Source organism: Vulpes vulpes, chromosome 2, assembly GCF_048418805.1.
Source record: "Vulpes vulpes isolate BD-2025 chromosome 2, VulVul3, whole genome shotgun sequence".
Classification (NCBI taxonomy): domain Eukaryota; kingdom Metazoa; phylum Chordata; class Mammalia; order Carnivora; family Canidae; genus Vulpes; species Vulpes vulpes.
Genome location: NC_132781.1, coordinates 135,504,987 through 135,517,894, shown reverse-complemented (window position 1 = coordinate 135,517,894; position 12,908 = coordinate 135,504,987). Strand labels below are relative to the sequence as shown.

Genomic DNA, 12,908 nt, shown 5'->3' with positions numbered 1-12,908 from the left:
ACACCCTTACTTGGTAAAATTTGGTTTTCTGTTGTTCTAATTCGACAAACCTACTAATTTCAGTATACATTACAATACCAATGACAACAGAACTTGTGTCAAATTTGCTGAAAAAAATCTATTTCAGGAAATACATATATTTTAAGGAAAATGGCCTCAACCAGAAATCTTCGTATAAAATCAAATATGCATTATCTGTAGACAGTCCTACTGTCTACAGGACAACCAGGACTCTAGGATTCCCTATAGTAAGGAATGTATGTGTCTGAGTTTCAGTTAGCTCTTACTTCATCCCTTCAAAAATCCAGCTTAAAAAAGTTATCAATCGAACAAATATTAAAGGATACCCAAAAACATACAAGATATCAAAAGCCCTCAAGAAGTTTTTGGTCTAAATCTAGTTCTATGTAAAAAATAATCTCAATTTTAATTATTCAAAGCCGAAACACTGAGTGATTGCTGCTTACTTTAAGTGAAGTATTGTTCTTCTCCAACTTTTCCTTTCCATCTCGGTCATTAGAACTCTTTCTTGTAGAGCTTGAACGTTCTCTCTCTCTTCTTTCACTAATATGGTCCCTTTCTTTTTCTCTCTTTTTATCCTTCTTATTTCTGCTGTAAGAACAGTGGTAATATGCCAGTTAACTTCTAAGAAATTATAGACTCCCATGTGTCGATGAAACAGTCTCATCTAACACTAATGCACTGGAAATAAGCAGGTCAGTAATCTGGTTTGACCAAGTAACATAAACAGTCCTACAGCCCCACCTGTTCTACCCCACAACCCAATTAATCTATTTTTGCAGAGGCCACAGTGTGTTCACATAAAACATGATTTGGCATTTTCAATTTATTTGTTCAAGATTTATCTATCAACTGTAATAAGATTAAAATAAGGCCAAATATAGGGTGCTGGTTTTTTTATAGCCACCTTTTCAAAGCAAAAAGCAAAAAGGAATGTAAAGGATAAAAAATTAGGGGCAGCTCCAGGGAGGGCTGAATGACTACAGCAAAACTTAGAATTTCAAGTAACCTGTGCCACTGCCCTTGTCACTCACCATTACAAACAAGACCCACCAATTCAAGATCAAAAGTTAAGAGAAGACTTCATGAACAAATTTCATTTATAAAAACAATAGATCTTTAGAATTAGAGGGAAAAAATAATGCATTTTCAGTCAGAAGCATAATACCTTCCACTTAAAAAAGTTAGCCTCAACATGGAATTCTAAATTTTCTCTTGTAATAACGAGTAATTAAAAAATAAAGACTAAGAAAACAAATAAAAGACATTCAGCAAACATATAAGTACATACGAAATTTAGTGTAACAAAGGTAAGATCTCAAATCACTGAGGAAAAGATGGTCTTTTCTTTTTTTTTTAACAATGTTTTTTTTTTTTTTTTTTAATTTATGATAGGCACACAGTGAGAGAGAGAGAGAGAGAGAGAGAGAGGCAGAGACACAGGCAAAGGGAGAAGCAGGCTCCATGCAGGGAGCCTGACATGGGACTCGATCCCAGGTCTCCAGGATCAGGCCCTGGGCTGAAGGCGGCGCTAAACCGGCTGAGCCACCCGGGCTGCCCTAAGATGGTCTTTTATAAATAAATGTTTGGAGACAACTTATTTGAAGTAATTAATCTGGATCATTATCTCATATCTCATTCCAAAATATCTAAGTAAGTCCAAATGGATTAGAACCTAAATTTTTAAAATAAAATAGTATTAGAAGAAAATATGGGTAAATTTCCTTACTATCTGGGTGAAAAAAAAGATTTTTCAACCATAACTAAAAATTCAGGTACAATAAAAGACTGGTAAATTTGCCTACATAAAACTTCGCAAGTAAAAAAAAAAAATTAGCATGTTCAAAATAAAAATTACATATTTGCAACATATGTGTGCATCTTTCTACATTAATTCTTAAGTGTCAAAGGAACAATCACATTAAATTGAATAAAATTCTTAGGAATAAATTTAACCAAGGCAAAAAATTTGTTAAAAAGATGAAAACAAATAAATAGACATCCATGTTTATGGACTGGAAGACTTAACTATTGTTAAGATGACAAATAGCATCCAAAGCCAACTAGAGATTGAATGCAACCCCTATCAAAATTGCATTATCTTTGTTATTAGCAGATATACAAAAACCCATCCTAAAATGCATATAGAATCTTGAAGAACATCAAATAGCCAAAACAATCTTAAAATTTAGAACAAAGTTTGAAGGCACAGCATTCCCAATTTCAAAACTTACTGTACAAAGAAAGGTACAGTAATCAAAACAGTGCAGTATTACATAAAGACAGAAAATAAACCAGTGGAACAGACCAAAGACCCAGAAATAAACTCCCACATATATAGTTCAAATGACTTCTGACTAGGGGGCCAAGACCCATTCAAGGGGGAAAGGACAATCTTTTCAACAAATGATACTGGGAAAACTGGATAGCCACATGCACAAGAATGAAGTTGGACCACTATATCATATTAAAAAATTAATTAAAATGGGTCAAAGACCTAACATATATGTTAAAACTATAAAGTTCTTAAAAGAAAACTATAAAATTCTTAGAAGAAATCCAGGCACTGGATTTAGAATGATTTCTTGGATATGACACCAAAAGCAAAGGCATCAAAGGGAAAAAAAATAGATAAATCTGCCTTCAACAAAATTAAGAACTTGGGGACATCTGGGTGACTCAGTGGTTGAGTATCTGCCTTTGGCTCAGGTCATGATCCCAGGATCAAATCCTGCATCAGGCTCCCCATAGGAAGCCTGGCTTCTCCCTCTGCCTATGTCTCTGCCTCTTTCTGTCTCCCGTGAATAAAGAAAATATTAAAAAAACAAAAACAAAAATAAAAACAAACCAAAATTAAGAACTTTAATGCATCAAAGAATACTATCAAGAAAAGAAAACCCACAAAATAGGAGAGATATTTACAGATCATGTATCTGGTACACAAGATTAATACACAGATTTTAAAGAACTCCTACAACTTAACAAAATACAAATAACTAAATTTGAAATGGGCAAAATACTTGAAAAGACATGTCTTCTAAGATAACACAAAAGATCAATTAAGCACACACAAAGATGCTCAACATCACTATTCATTAGAAAACCATAAATCAAAACCACAATGAGATACCACTACGCACTCAGTAGAATGGCTATAATCAGTCAGACAATAACAAATGTTGGTGAGCATGCAGAGAAATCAGGACCCTAACACAATGCTGGTGGAAGGTAGAATGGCACAAGCACTTGGGAAAACAGTTTGGCAGTTTCTAAAAAGATAAAGAGAGGGGCACCCGGCTGGTTCAGTTGGTAAAACATGTGATTCTTGGTCTCAGGGTTGTGAGCTCCAGCCCCACACTGAGTAGAGATTACTTAAAAAAAAATTAAAAATAAAAAAATAAATTGACTCACTGCTTAGCATACTGATTAAAAAAAAAGAGAGTAAAACAGGACTGGGTAATTACCACTCGTTATGCACATGCCCCAGAGAAATGAAAACACAGGGCCTCACAAAAACTTGTACATGAATAGTCATAGAAGCATTACTCATTATAGCTTAAAAATGGAAACAATACTAAAAGTTCACGAACTAATGAATGGATAAATAAAACATGGTTTTATGCATTCAATGGAATATTATTCACAAGGAATCAGGTAGTGATCCATGCTACAACATAAATCTTGAAAACATTACATTTAGTCATAGAAGCCAGTTGCAAAACACATGCTGAGTCCACATATGAACATCCAGAAACAGGCAAATCCACAAAGATAGTGAGACTGGTGGCTGCCAGGAGCTGGGGGGGAGTAACTGCTTGTGGGTACGGGTTTTCAAGTGAAAAAAATGTTCTGGAATGAAGTAGGAGTGACGGTTGACAATACTGTGAACCTAACTAAAAACCACTGAATTGCACATTTAAAGTGAATTTTATGATACATGAATTATTTCTCAATTAAAAAAGAAAAACCCAACATGTAAGTGAGGCTAAGTACAGTTTACTCACATACATACACAGATATTCTAATCAATGCATTTGCTTAATTTTGCAAAAAGAAACACAGGAAGGATAAAAGCAATTGATCACTTACAGAGGGTGGGTGGGGAGCAACAATGGGTCAGAAGTAACCTTGTGAAAAATTAGGCAAAAAAGTAACCTTTTTGCCTAATTTGAATTCACAACTGAGAAAAGTTTTAACTTTCAAGACCAAAGTATTAAAAATATACACATACGGCCCATGACTACAGTATCATAATGCCTCCTATTATTCTCACCTAAAAACAGTAACCCACTGTTTGGGTTTGTTTGCCAGTAACCCACTGGCAAATAAACAGTAAGACCCCTACTGAGAAACATGCTCCTCTTTACATTCTGGCAAAGGTTTTTGTAAATTTCTCTTTTCTTTACCTAGAAAACCACAGAAAACCAACTGAAAAACTATGACAAATCATTAAGGTGATGAAATAAAAAATAAATACACAAAATGCAGTAATCTTCCTTTGCATGAACCCAACCTCCAGCTAGAGGACATAATGAAAGAAAAGACAGGAGAAACAACAACAATAAAGTATCTAGAAATCAACTTAGAGATGTATAAAATCTCTATGAAACAAACATTGAAGTATTCCTAGAAAACACTACAAATGGTTTAAATAAGTAAAAAAGATACTGGAAAGCAAGACTCGCCACCATAAGGCTTTACTGATAAAATCTGTTTGTCAATTTCCCTAATTAATAAATTTAATGCAACTGTAACACAGATCACCACCAGATTTTATTTCTAGAACCTAAACAACTCTTATGTTCAAATGGAAAAATAGGCAAGAATGGTCAGGAATGTTCAAAAAACAGCAGTGGAAGAGTGGGGAAGAATTGGCCCTACTAAAATGTTAAAAAAAAAAAACAAAAAAACTATACAATCTGAGTTATAAAAAATAAAAAAGTATGGGGCATTGGTACATGCATGAACCATCAAACCAATCCAGCAGCAGAGAAGGCCCAGAAATAGACCCAACCACAAGCAGAAATATTTAGTACCTGAAAAGTCAATATAACAAAGTAGTGTTAGAAAAACATGAGCTTTTAATAAGTGGTACTGTACTGATCAACATAAAAGCATATGGAGGGATGTCTGGGTGGCTCAGTGATTAGAGTCTCCCTTTGACTCGGGGTGTGATCCTGGAGTCCCAGGATCAAGTCTCACATTGGGCTCCCTGCATGGAGTCTGCTTCTCCTCCCTCTTCCTATGTCTCTGCCTCTCTCTCTGTGTCTCTCATGAATAAATAAATAAAATCTTAAAAAAAAAAAAAAAACAGAAAGAGAAAAGCATATGGAAAAATAAAATTGGACCCACATGCCATACTATATACATAAAGACGAACTCCTAATGGATCAAAGATTTGAACGCAATAAGTAAAATCATAAAGGTACAAGAAGAAACAGTGAGGGGCATTCTATTATAATCTAGATCTTTCTAACTTTATAGGACTCAAAATCCAGAAATCATAAAAGGAAACATTTGAGAGATGTCTGGCTAGCTCAGTCAGTAGAGCATGTGACTCAATCTTAGAGTTTTAAGTTTCAGGCCCACACTGGGTATACAGTTTACTTTAAAAAAGAAAAAGAAAAAACTTAGGAAACTACTAAAAAATCAAAATCTCTTGTAGAATCAAGTCTCATAATATTTTCTGAAAAGGAAGGACAAACTAGGAATGATAGCTGGTATCAAATCACTAAAGAATAATCTCCCTAATACAGGGGCACCTGGCTGGCTCAGAAGAGCATGCAACTCTTGATCTCAGGGTCATGAGTTCAAACACCATGTTTGGGGTAGAGTTAACTAAAAAAATAAAATAAAATAAACTGAAAAAAAAGAATAATGTTGCTAATTCAAAAAAAGCCCCTGGATATAAGAAAATTCTAAAAACAAACAAGCAAACAAAAACCAGACCCCACAAAACAAACAAAAATAATGGGCCAAGTATCTAACAACTCACAGAGAAAGAAATACAAATGGCCTTCAACTATATGAAGAGAAGGTCAAAAAAAAAAAAAAATGAAGAGAAGGTCATCTTCACTCTTAAGAGAAATGCAACTAAAATTATTATATCCTGATACTATTTCTCATCAGACAGACAAAAATCCACAACTGTAGTAACAAAGTATGTTGGAGCTGATGGAAAACAGGCACTCTCATACACAGTCTGTTAAAGTGCAAACTGCTGCCTTCATAAGGAGGGAGGGCGATACAGAAATACTTCTCAATACTATAAACACATTTAGCCTCCGACACTTTTGGAATTTTCCCACATACCTGCACACAACAAAGTCTGAAGCTATTCATTACAGTACTGTATAATCTATGACAGGAAAATTAAGAAAACCCATTCCTGCAGGCTGATTAAATAAACCAAAGTACTGCCACATAATGGAAGTCCATGCAGTTACTAAAAAAGAATGAGGGGACGCCTGGGTGGCTCAGTGGCTGAGTGACAGCCTTTCGGCTCAGGGCGTGATCCTGGAGACCCAGGATGGAGGCCCACATCAGGCTCCCTGCAGGGAACCTGCTTCTCCCTCTGCCTGTGTCTCTGCCTCTCTCTCCTGTGTCTCTTGTGAATAAATAAAATCTTTAAAAACTATAAATAAATAAAAAATAAAAAAAAGAATGAAGCAGCACTCACTAATGAATATGTAAAGATCTGCAGGTAATTGGGTGAAAAAAAAGCAAGGGCACAACATGTGGTTTTTGTGCTGCCTTTTGCAAAGAAATATGAAAAGAAACTATAAATTTCCATCTTGTATATCTAAACACAAAACTGGAAGGACATACAATACAAAAAAAAGTGAAGTCACTACTTACGGAGACGGAGTAGATGAATGCATAGGTGAAGTTAAGACCTACTGATCTGTAACTTTTTATGCTGTTGGGATTTCTCAAACATGCAAATGTATAACATATTACTCATTCAAAAGAGAAAGTTTAAAAACAGATCAAAAAGAAAATATTTCTACGCCTGTCCCCCACTCCATCCTTGGGTTTATTAGCACACGCGTTCAACCTACCTCCTAGGGGAGGGAGATCTAGAAGATTTCCTTTTTATAGTTTTTGATGTTCTTGGTGATCTCGAAGAACTCCTGCTCCTCCTCCTACGCCTTTCCCTGGAAGTCAAAAATATATTATTGAAAAATACAGGAATTTTAATAAAGGGAATTCAAATACACAAAAGCAAACGGGTCCTTAATGCTCTCATGCAAACATTCTTCTTCAAAGGCCAGTTTAAAGTCATTTCCTTTAAGAACATGTTCTATTATGTAGTATTAGTGGAGGTCAAATTTTGAACCATAAATTTTACAGACATGAAAATATGTTCTAAGATTTCATAACAGAAAAGGAAGAAAACCTTCTCCTCATCTGGTTTATCTGAACAATAATTTCCTAATTACAGTAATAATTTCCTAATTTCCTAATGGCTACTTCAGATTCTCTCAAGTATGTTCTTCTTCCGCATCTAAAAGGTTTTGCTTGTCCAGATCCCTTTGTCCTGCATCTAGCTCCTTGCTGCCCCACTGTGGATTATTTTATAAAAGATTAAGTTGGCTTGCAATATGTGAACTTTCCAAATCCAAGCATTTAGAATATCTCTAAAAAAGTATTTACATTAATTCATTTTATAGAGAAACTGTTTCACCCCCCAACTTCCTACCACGTTAGTGCTCTCTTCATGTAAAACTAAGTGCACAAATTGCTTAGACAGAAATAAAATAGTTAAAACCTATGGCTTGAATGTGAAATAAAAAATAACTAATGAACTGACAGTGTTTAGTATTATTAAGAACTATTTTGTTTACCATGTGAGCAAATGATTCATACTCAAAATTACTTCATTTATAAACCTGGTCAACTGAGAAACAATGAATTTCAAGATGTCCATAATTCAAGGGATGAGGTAGGAAGGAGGACATACTATGATTAACGTGTCCAATGATCTCACAAAGAGCTCTAATAAGTAGTGGTCGTACAGGTCAAAGAACCAAATCCGCTAGAATCATAGTTCTCCATACCACTTCAACAAGAATATTCTAGGCTAATAAAACATTTTGCCTACATTTCTCATTATAAAATTTAAAATTACATAATGCTCAGATGTGGTAGATACAGTAAATGTTATGCCTAAACCAGCCAAGAACTTTGAAAACAACATCAATTCCAATACTACCTAAGGCCCTTTCCTCCATTACCTGACTTTATTTTCATGACACCTCAAAATTATTCTTCCTGACTAAGGTGAAAATCAGATAAGGATATTCCATTCAGTCACTGCCATTCTGTAACAGTACAGCACAAGTACCACAAAGCTTATTTCATAAGATGAGATTAACAGTGTATCTTAGGCTTTGTTTACACAAAATGGTTCCACCCTAACCAGTTTAACTTTGTTCAGGAAGCACGATGCACAAGTGGACATGTGGTATCAGTATTTTCTCCTTTCCCCTTACTAGCTTTACTAGTGAATATAAACATTACCAGTTGCTTAAATATCAAAATTTCCTTTAAAAATGTAGATTAGAGGACAATGTTTAAAATAAAAATACACTATTTTTGAGCCGTTAAAATGTTTCCCGTTTACTAAACAAATCAAAGCACAAGAAAAACAGAAAAATACTAAAAGAAGACAAATTTTAACTCTTTACCAAGCTCTTTGAAAACAGGAAACATTCTAAACTTCTGAACCTTTTTAAGACTTTATTTACTTAGTAAAAAAAAAAAAAAAAAAAAAGACTTTATTTACTTAGTTGAGAAAGAGAAAACACATGCACATGCGTGTGCTGAGTGAGTAGAAGGAATGCAATAAGCAGACTGCCTGCTGCTGCGGGGCTCCATCCCAGGAGCCTGAGATCATGACCTGAGCCTAAGACAGACACTTAACTGACTGAGCCACGCAGGCGCCCCACTGAACCTTTGGAAACTCACGTTAGTCAGCATTTATTCCCCAGGCCCCAGACAGGAGTTAAGAATATACTTAGGAATGAATGTAAACATCTGAACTTTCTTAAACATCAAGCAACTTAAAATGCTCCCCCTCAAATTAAAACATTTCAAAGTCACAAAAAAGTAAATTCAACTGAATTTAAAAGGAATCAAAACATTGTTTTGTGTTATAAAGGACAACCACTAAATGATCACATAAACGTGAAGGAATGTTGACAGGCAAATCAATAAAATCACTGTGGAGTAAAGGAACAGTTGCAGACTTGACTGATGTCCACAGCAATGAGGCTAATTAATTCTTCAGTTTCTGGTTTAATGTGCTGAAGTATGGCAGTGATCTGTTTATTTTAAGCCTCATTTGAATATACACTGTAGCTTTCAACTTTATGCTTTTGTGGCAGTTTTTAAAAGTAAGTACCAGGTACTAATTAGAGAATTCTCAAACTTAATCTCTTAAAAAGAAGAGAAAGAGCTACCGTACTTCTAATGGAAGTGCAGAGCAGATGGAAAAATTTCCCCTGAGCTGCAGTATTATCATACTTCTAAACCATGACGATAATAGTCTTCTCACATACTGTGAGGATTAAATAAGGTTAGTCATGAAAAACTGCGGTGACACAAAATCTGGCATATAGTAAAGCATGCAATAAATGCCTGCCATTATTTTGTATTACCTAACCAAAGACGGGTATTAAAAACAAGCTACTGAAACACAAAGTTAGAAAAACAGAAAATATACATTCATCTCCAGTTATTTTCTATGGAAAACCAAAAACTTAAAATATCCATAAAGCTTGCTAAAATAGATATTTTGTTCAGTGTTTTTAAGTCTAGTTTAAAACAAGTTAGGACTTGATGGGATGAACACTGGGTGTTATACTATATGTTGGCTAACTGAATTTTTTTAAAAAGTTAGGAACCTCCATTTACTCAGTTATTATATCACCTGGAGTAATGGATACAGGTTCAGATAATCTGGAATCAAGGAAGGTCCTATGTTCTTTTAGCAGCTGTTACTATGGCAACCTGCTGCCATCTGGTGGCAGTGTACTTATTAATAGAGGGAACAGTCCCTAGGAAAAACAGTAAAATCTGAACAGTGACAGATAAAGGAAAACCAAAATTTAAACACCCAAAAAAATAGACCAGTAAAGATAAATAAGTTATTTAATAAGAACTTAAATAAGAAAGTTAAATAAGAAATTTTAATAATCATTCTGCATATTAAAATTCCCCAAGAGGCCAATTCTTCCATATTGAAAAAAGAGAAGAGAAGAGAAAAAAAAAACTTGCCCTTGCCATATCATCCTCCAACAAAATCAGCAGCAGCAGCAGCAGCAGCCTCTGCGGCTGCCACCACCAGATTCAAACAGTGGGTTACAAAAGATAGTTAAAAACTTTTCAAATGGGGCACCTGGGTGGCTCAGTAGGTTTAAGTGTCTACCTTGCACTCAGGTCCCAGATCAAGCCCTGCATCAGGCTCCCCACTCAGCAGGAAGCCTGCTTCTCTCTCTCCCTCTCTGCCAAATAAGTAATTAAAATCTTAAAAAAAAAAAAAAAAAAAAAACTTTTCAAATAACTTTGCCCAATTATCATCCCTTCTACCTCACTGGTTCACTACTGTGGCAAGGGCTCTACTAGAGAAATGTTTATTCTGCAATTAGAGGGAAATATTATTGTACTGTTTCCATTTGCCCAGAATAATCTTTTCCCCCTTGGTTAAAATTTATTTTCATTTGTTGACAGTATATCCCTTGGCAAAAATTTTAAGCATTATCAAACCTGCTGGAACTACGAGATCTTCTTGATGCGTTGTAACTTCTGGGTGGTGTTCTGGATTTTTTATCCTTCTTTCTTTTCTCATCTATCTCCTTGGATCTGTCCTTGTCTCGTTCCTTTTCTTTGTCCTGTTCCTTTTCCTTTTCCTTGTCTCGCTCCTTGTCATGTTCTTTGTCCCGCTCTCTCTCTCTGTCCTTTTCCTTGTCTTTATCCCGGTCCTTTTCCCGTTCTTTATCTTTGTTTTTACCCCGTTCCTTTTCTTTTTCACGTTCTTTCTCCCTGTCTCTCTCTTTTTCCCTTTCCTTTTCTCTATCTTTTTCTTTCACTCTTTCCTTTTCCTTGATCTTTTCTCGGGTGTCTTTTCTCTTGTCCCTTTAAAAACAAAAATAAATAAATAAATTCACAACTAAAATTATTCTATTCCCCAAAAAGGACCTACCTCTTTCCTCGACAATCGACCCAAAACAATTTATACTAGCTTATAACACATTACATAATAATTTCTATGTAACCAAGGTGTACATGAAGCTGCTAAATCAAACAATTAACAGGTTCAATTATGTATTTTAGAAACCTCATGCGTCATTCTGATCATCATACTCAAATCAATGGCAACCAATATTAATCACTACTAAAACAATCAGAAAAATTTAATGTCGCTCATTAAAAACCTAAACCGTACGAATTTTTTAACAAATGAAGCCACAAAAAAACTTACCGCAAATTTCCCCCAAAACTCACCGTGAACGTGAACGACTCCTTGACTTTCGCCTCTCTCTTGATTTAGAGCGTTTTTTATGTGGGCTCTTAGATCTGCGTCTGTCTTTTTGTCTTGAACGTGATCTATTATGGGATCTACTCCTAAAGAAAAACAAGTTGTTAGAATGTCAAAACCTACTGTTAATTTCAATTTTTAAACATTTGAGATGTCTTTCAAGTAAGAAAATTTTAAAACCTATCCCAAGTATTTATCAGTATTTTAAAATTCTCTATTACGTAATGCCTCAGTTAGACTATTTGAAATAAATTACCCAGAACACAAAGACAGAGAAAGAAATTAAGTTACTTTCTATGTCAGACTGAAGTTGTAATATTCTTTTTTTTTTCTTTTTAATTTATTGAGAGAGAAAGAGAGAGAGAAAGCAGGAGCAGGGGGTAGGAGTAGAGGGAGAAGGAGAAGCAGCCTCCCCACAGAGCAGGGAGAAGGCAGGGCTCCATCCCAGAACCCCGGGATCATGACCTGAGTCAAAGGAAGACAATCAACTGAGCTACCCAGGCACCCCGTTTTTTCTTTTTTTGAAGCTGTTATTTTCACCTGTGGCTTTCTTTTGCTCATTATTATAAGACTGTTACTATGGGACTTCTCCCATAGAGCAAGTATTTATATCATAAATTTAACTCTTGACCTGCACATAATAGAACTGCTTGTAGTTATACCGCTTATGGTTATACTTTGACAGGAAATAGTGGTTTTAATGGCTCAAGAGTTTCCCTAACTGGCTGTGTGATACTCATCATAATATATCTTAAGAATGAATACGGAAGCACCCAGTACTAATTACGCTGCTAGTATGACAGGAAAATAAATGTTACTCATGAGTTAAAGATATGTATAATCCTATGTTGGATTTGCAAGATCTTGATTTTATAACCATATAAACATAGCTATTAAAAGAAACCTTTATTACCAGAATTCTTGCAGGAGAAATAACTGTTACTCCAATTCTGAAATTCTCTAGGCTCCTTCTTCTCAATGAAATATTGCTTATATAATGTGATTTTCTTTAATAAAGAGGTACCCTAATAACTAGTTATTAAAATGTAACAAAATTGAATGTATGGAACTTAACAAAGTGATGAGACTCACCAGCTCTGGAGTAAAACAATCTGGCTGTGACACTTGGCTCTGCCACACACTAACTGGGAGAACCCTTACCCACTCTAAGTCTAGTTTCTTCATCTACAAAGTTGGAGAAGCATACCTATGTAGCCTCAGGCTGTCATGAGGACTGAATCATATGATGCATGAAAGACTGCCTAGCAGTCTCCAGTATGGAGTAAATGCTCAAAATTCTTAACTCTCAAGATCATCAACATTAACTAACAATCAATATAAATGA

The 12,908-nt window shown here is 35.1% G+C and overlaps 1 protein-coding gene across 8 annotated transcripts in view; it reads right to left on the bottom strand.

Annotated features, from left to right (window-relative positions):
- Positions 1-12,908, bottom strand: part of SREK1 (splicing regulatory glutamic acid and lysine rich protein 1) — a 45,264-nt gene that overhangs the window by 5,259 nt on the left and 27,097 nt on the right. For all 8 annotated transcript variants that reach the window (XM_026019662.2, XM_072750068.1, XM_026019668.2 and 5 more), the window contains 4 exons: positions 11,530-11,649; positions 10,792-11,160; positions 7,083-7,178; positions 468-612 (listed from right to left, as the gene is read on the bottom strand). In XM_026019662.2, the coding sequence (XP_025875447.1) occupies positions 468-612; positions 7,083-7,178; positions 10,792-11,160; positions 11,530-11,649 (730 nt within the window). The remainder of the gene's footprint in view (positions 1-467; positions 613-7,082; positions 7,179-10,791; positions 11,161-11,529; positions 11,650-12,908) is intronic.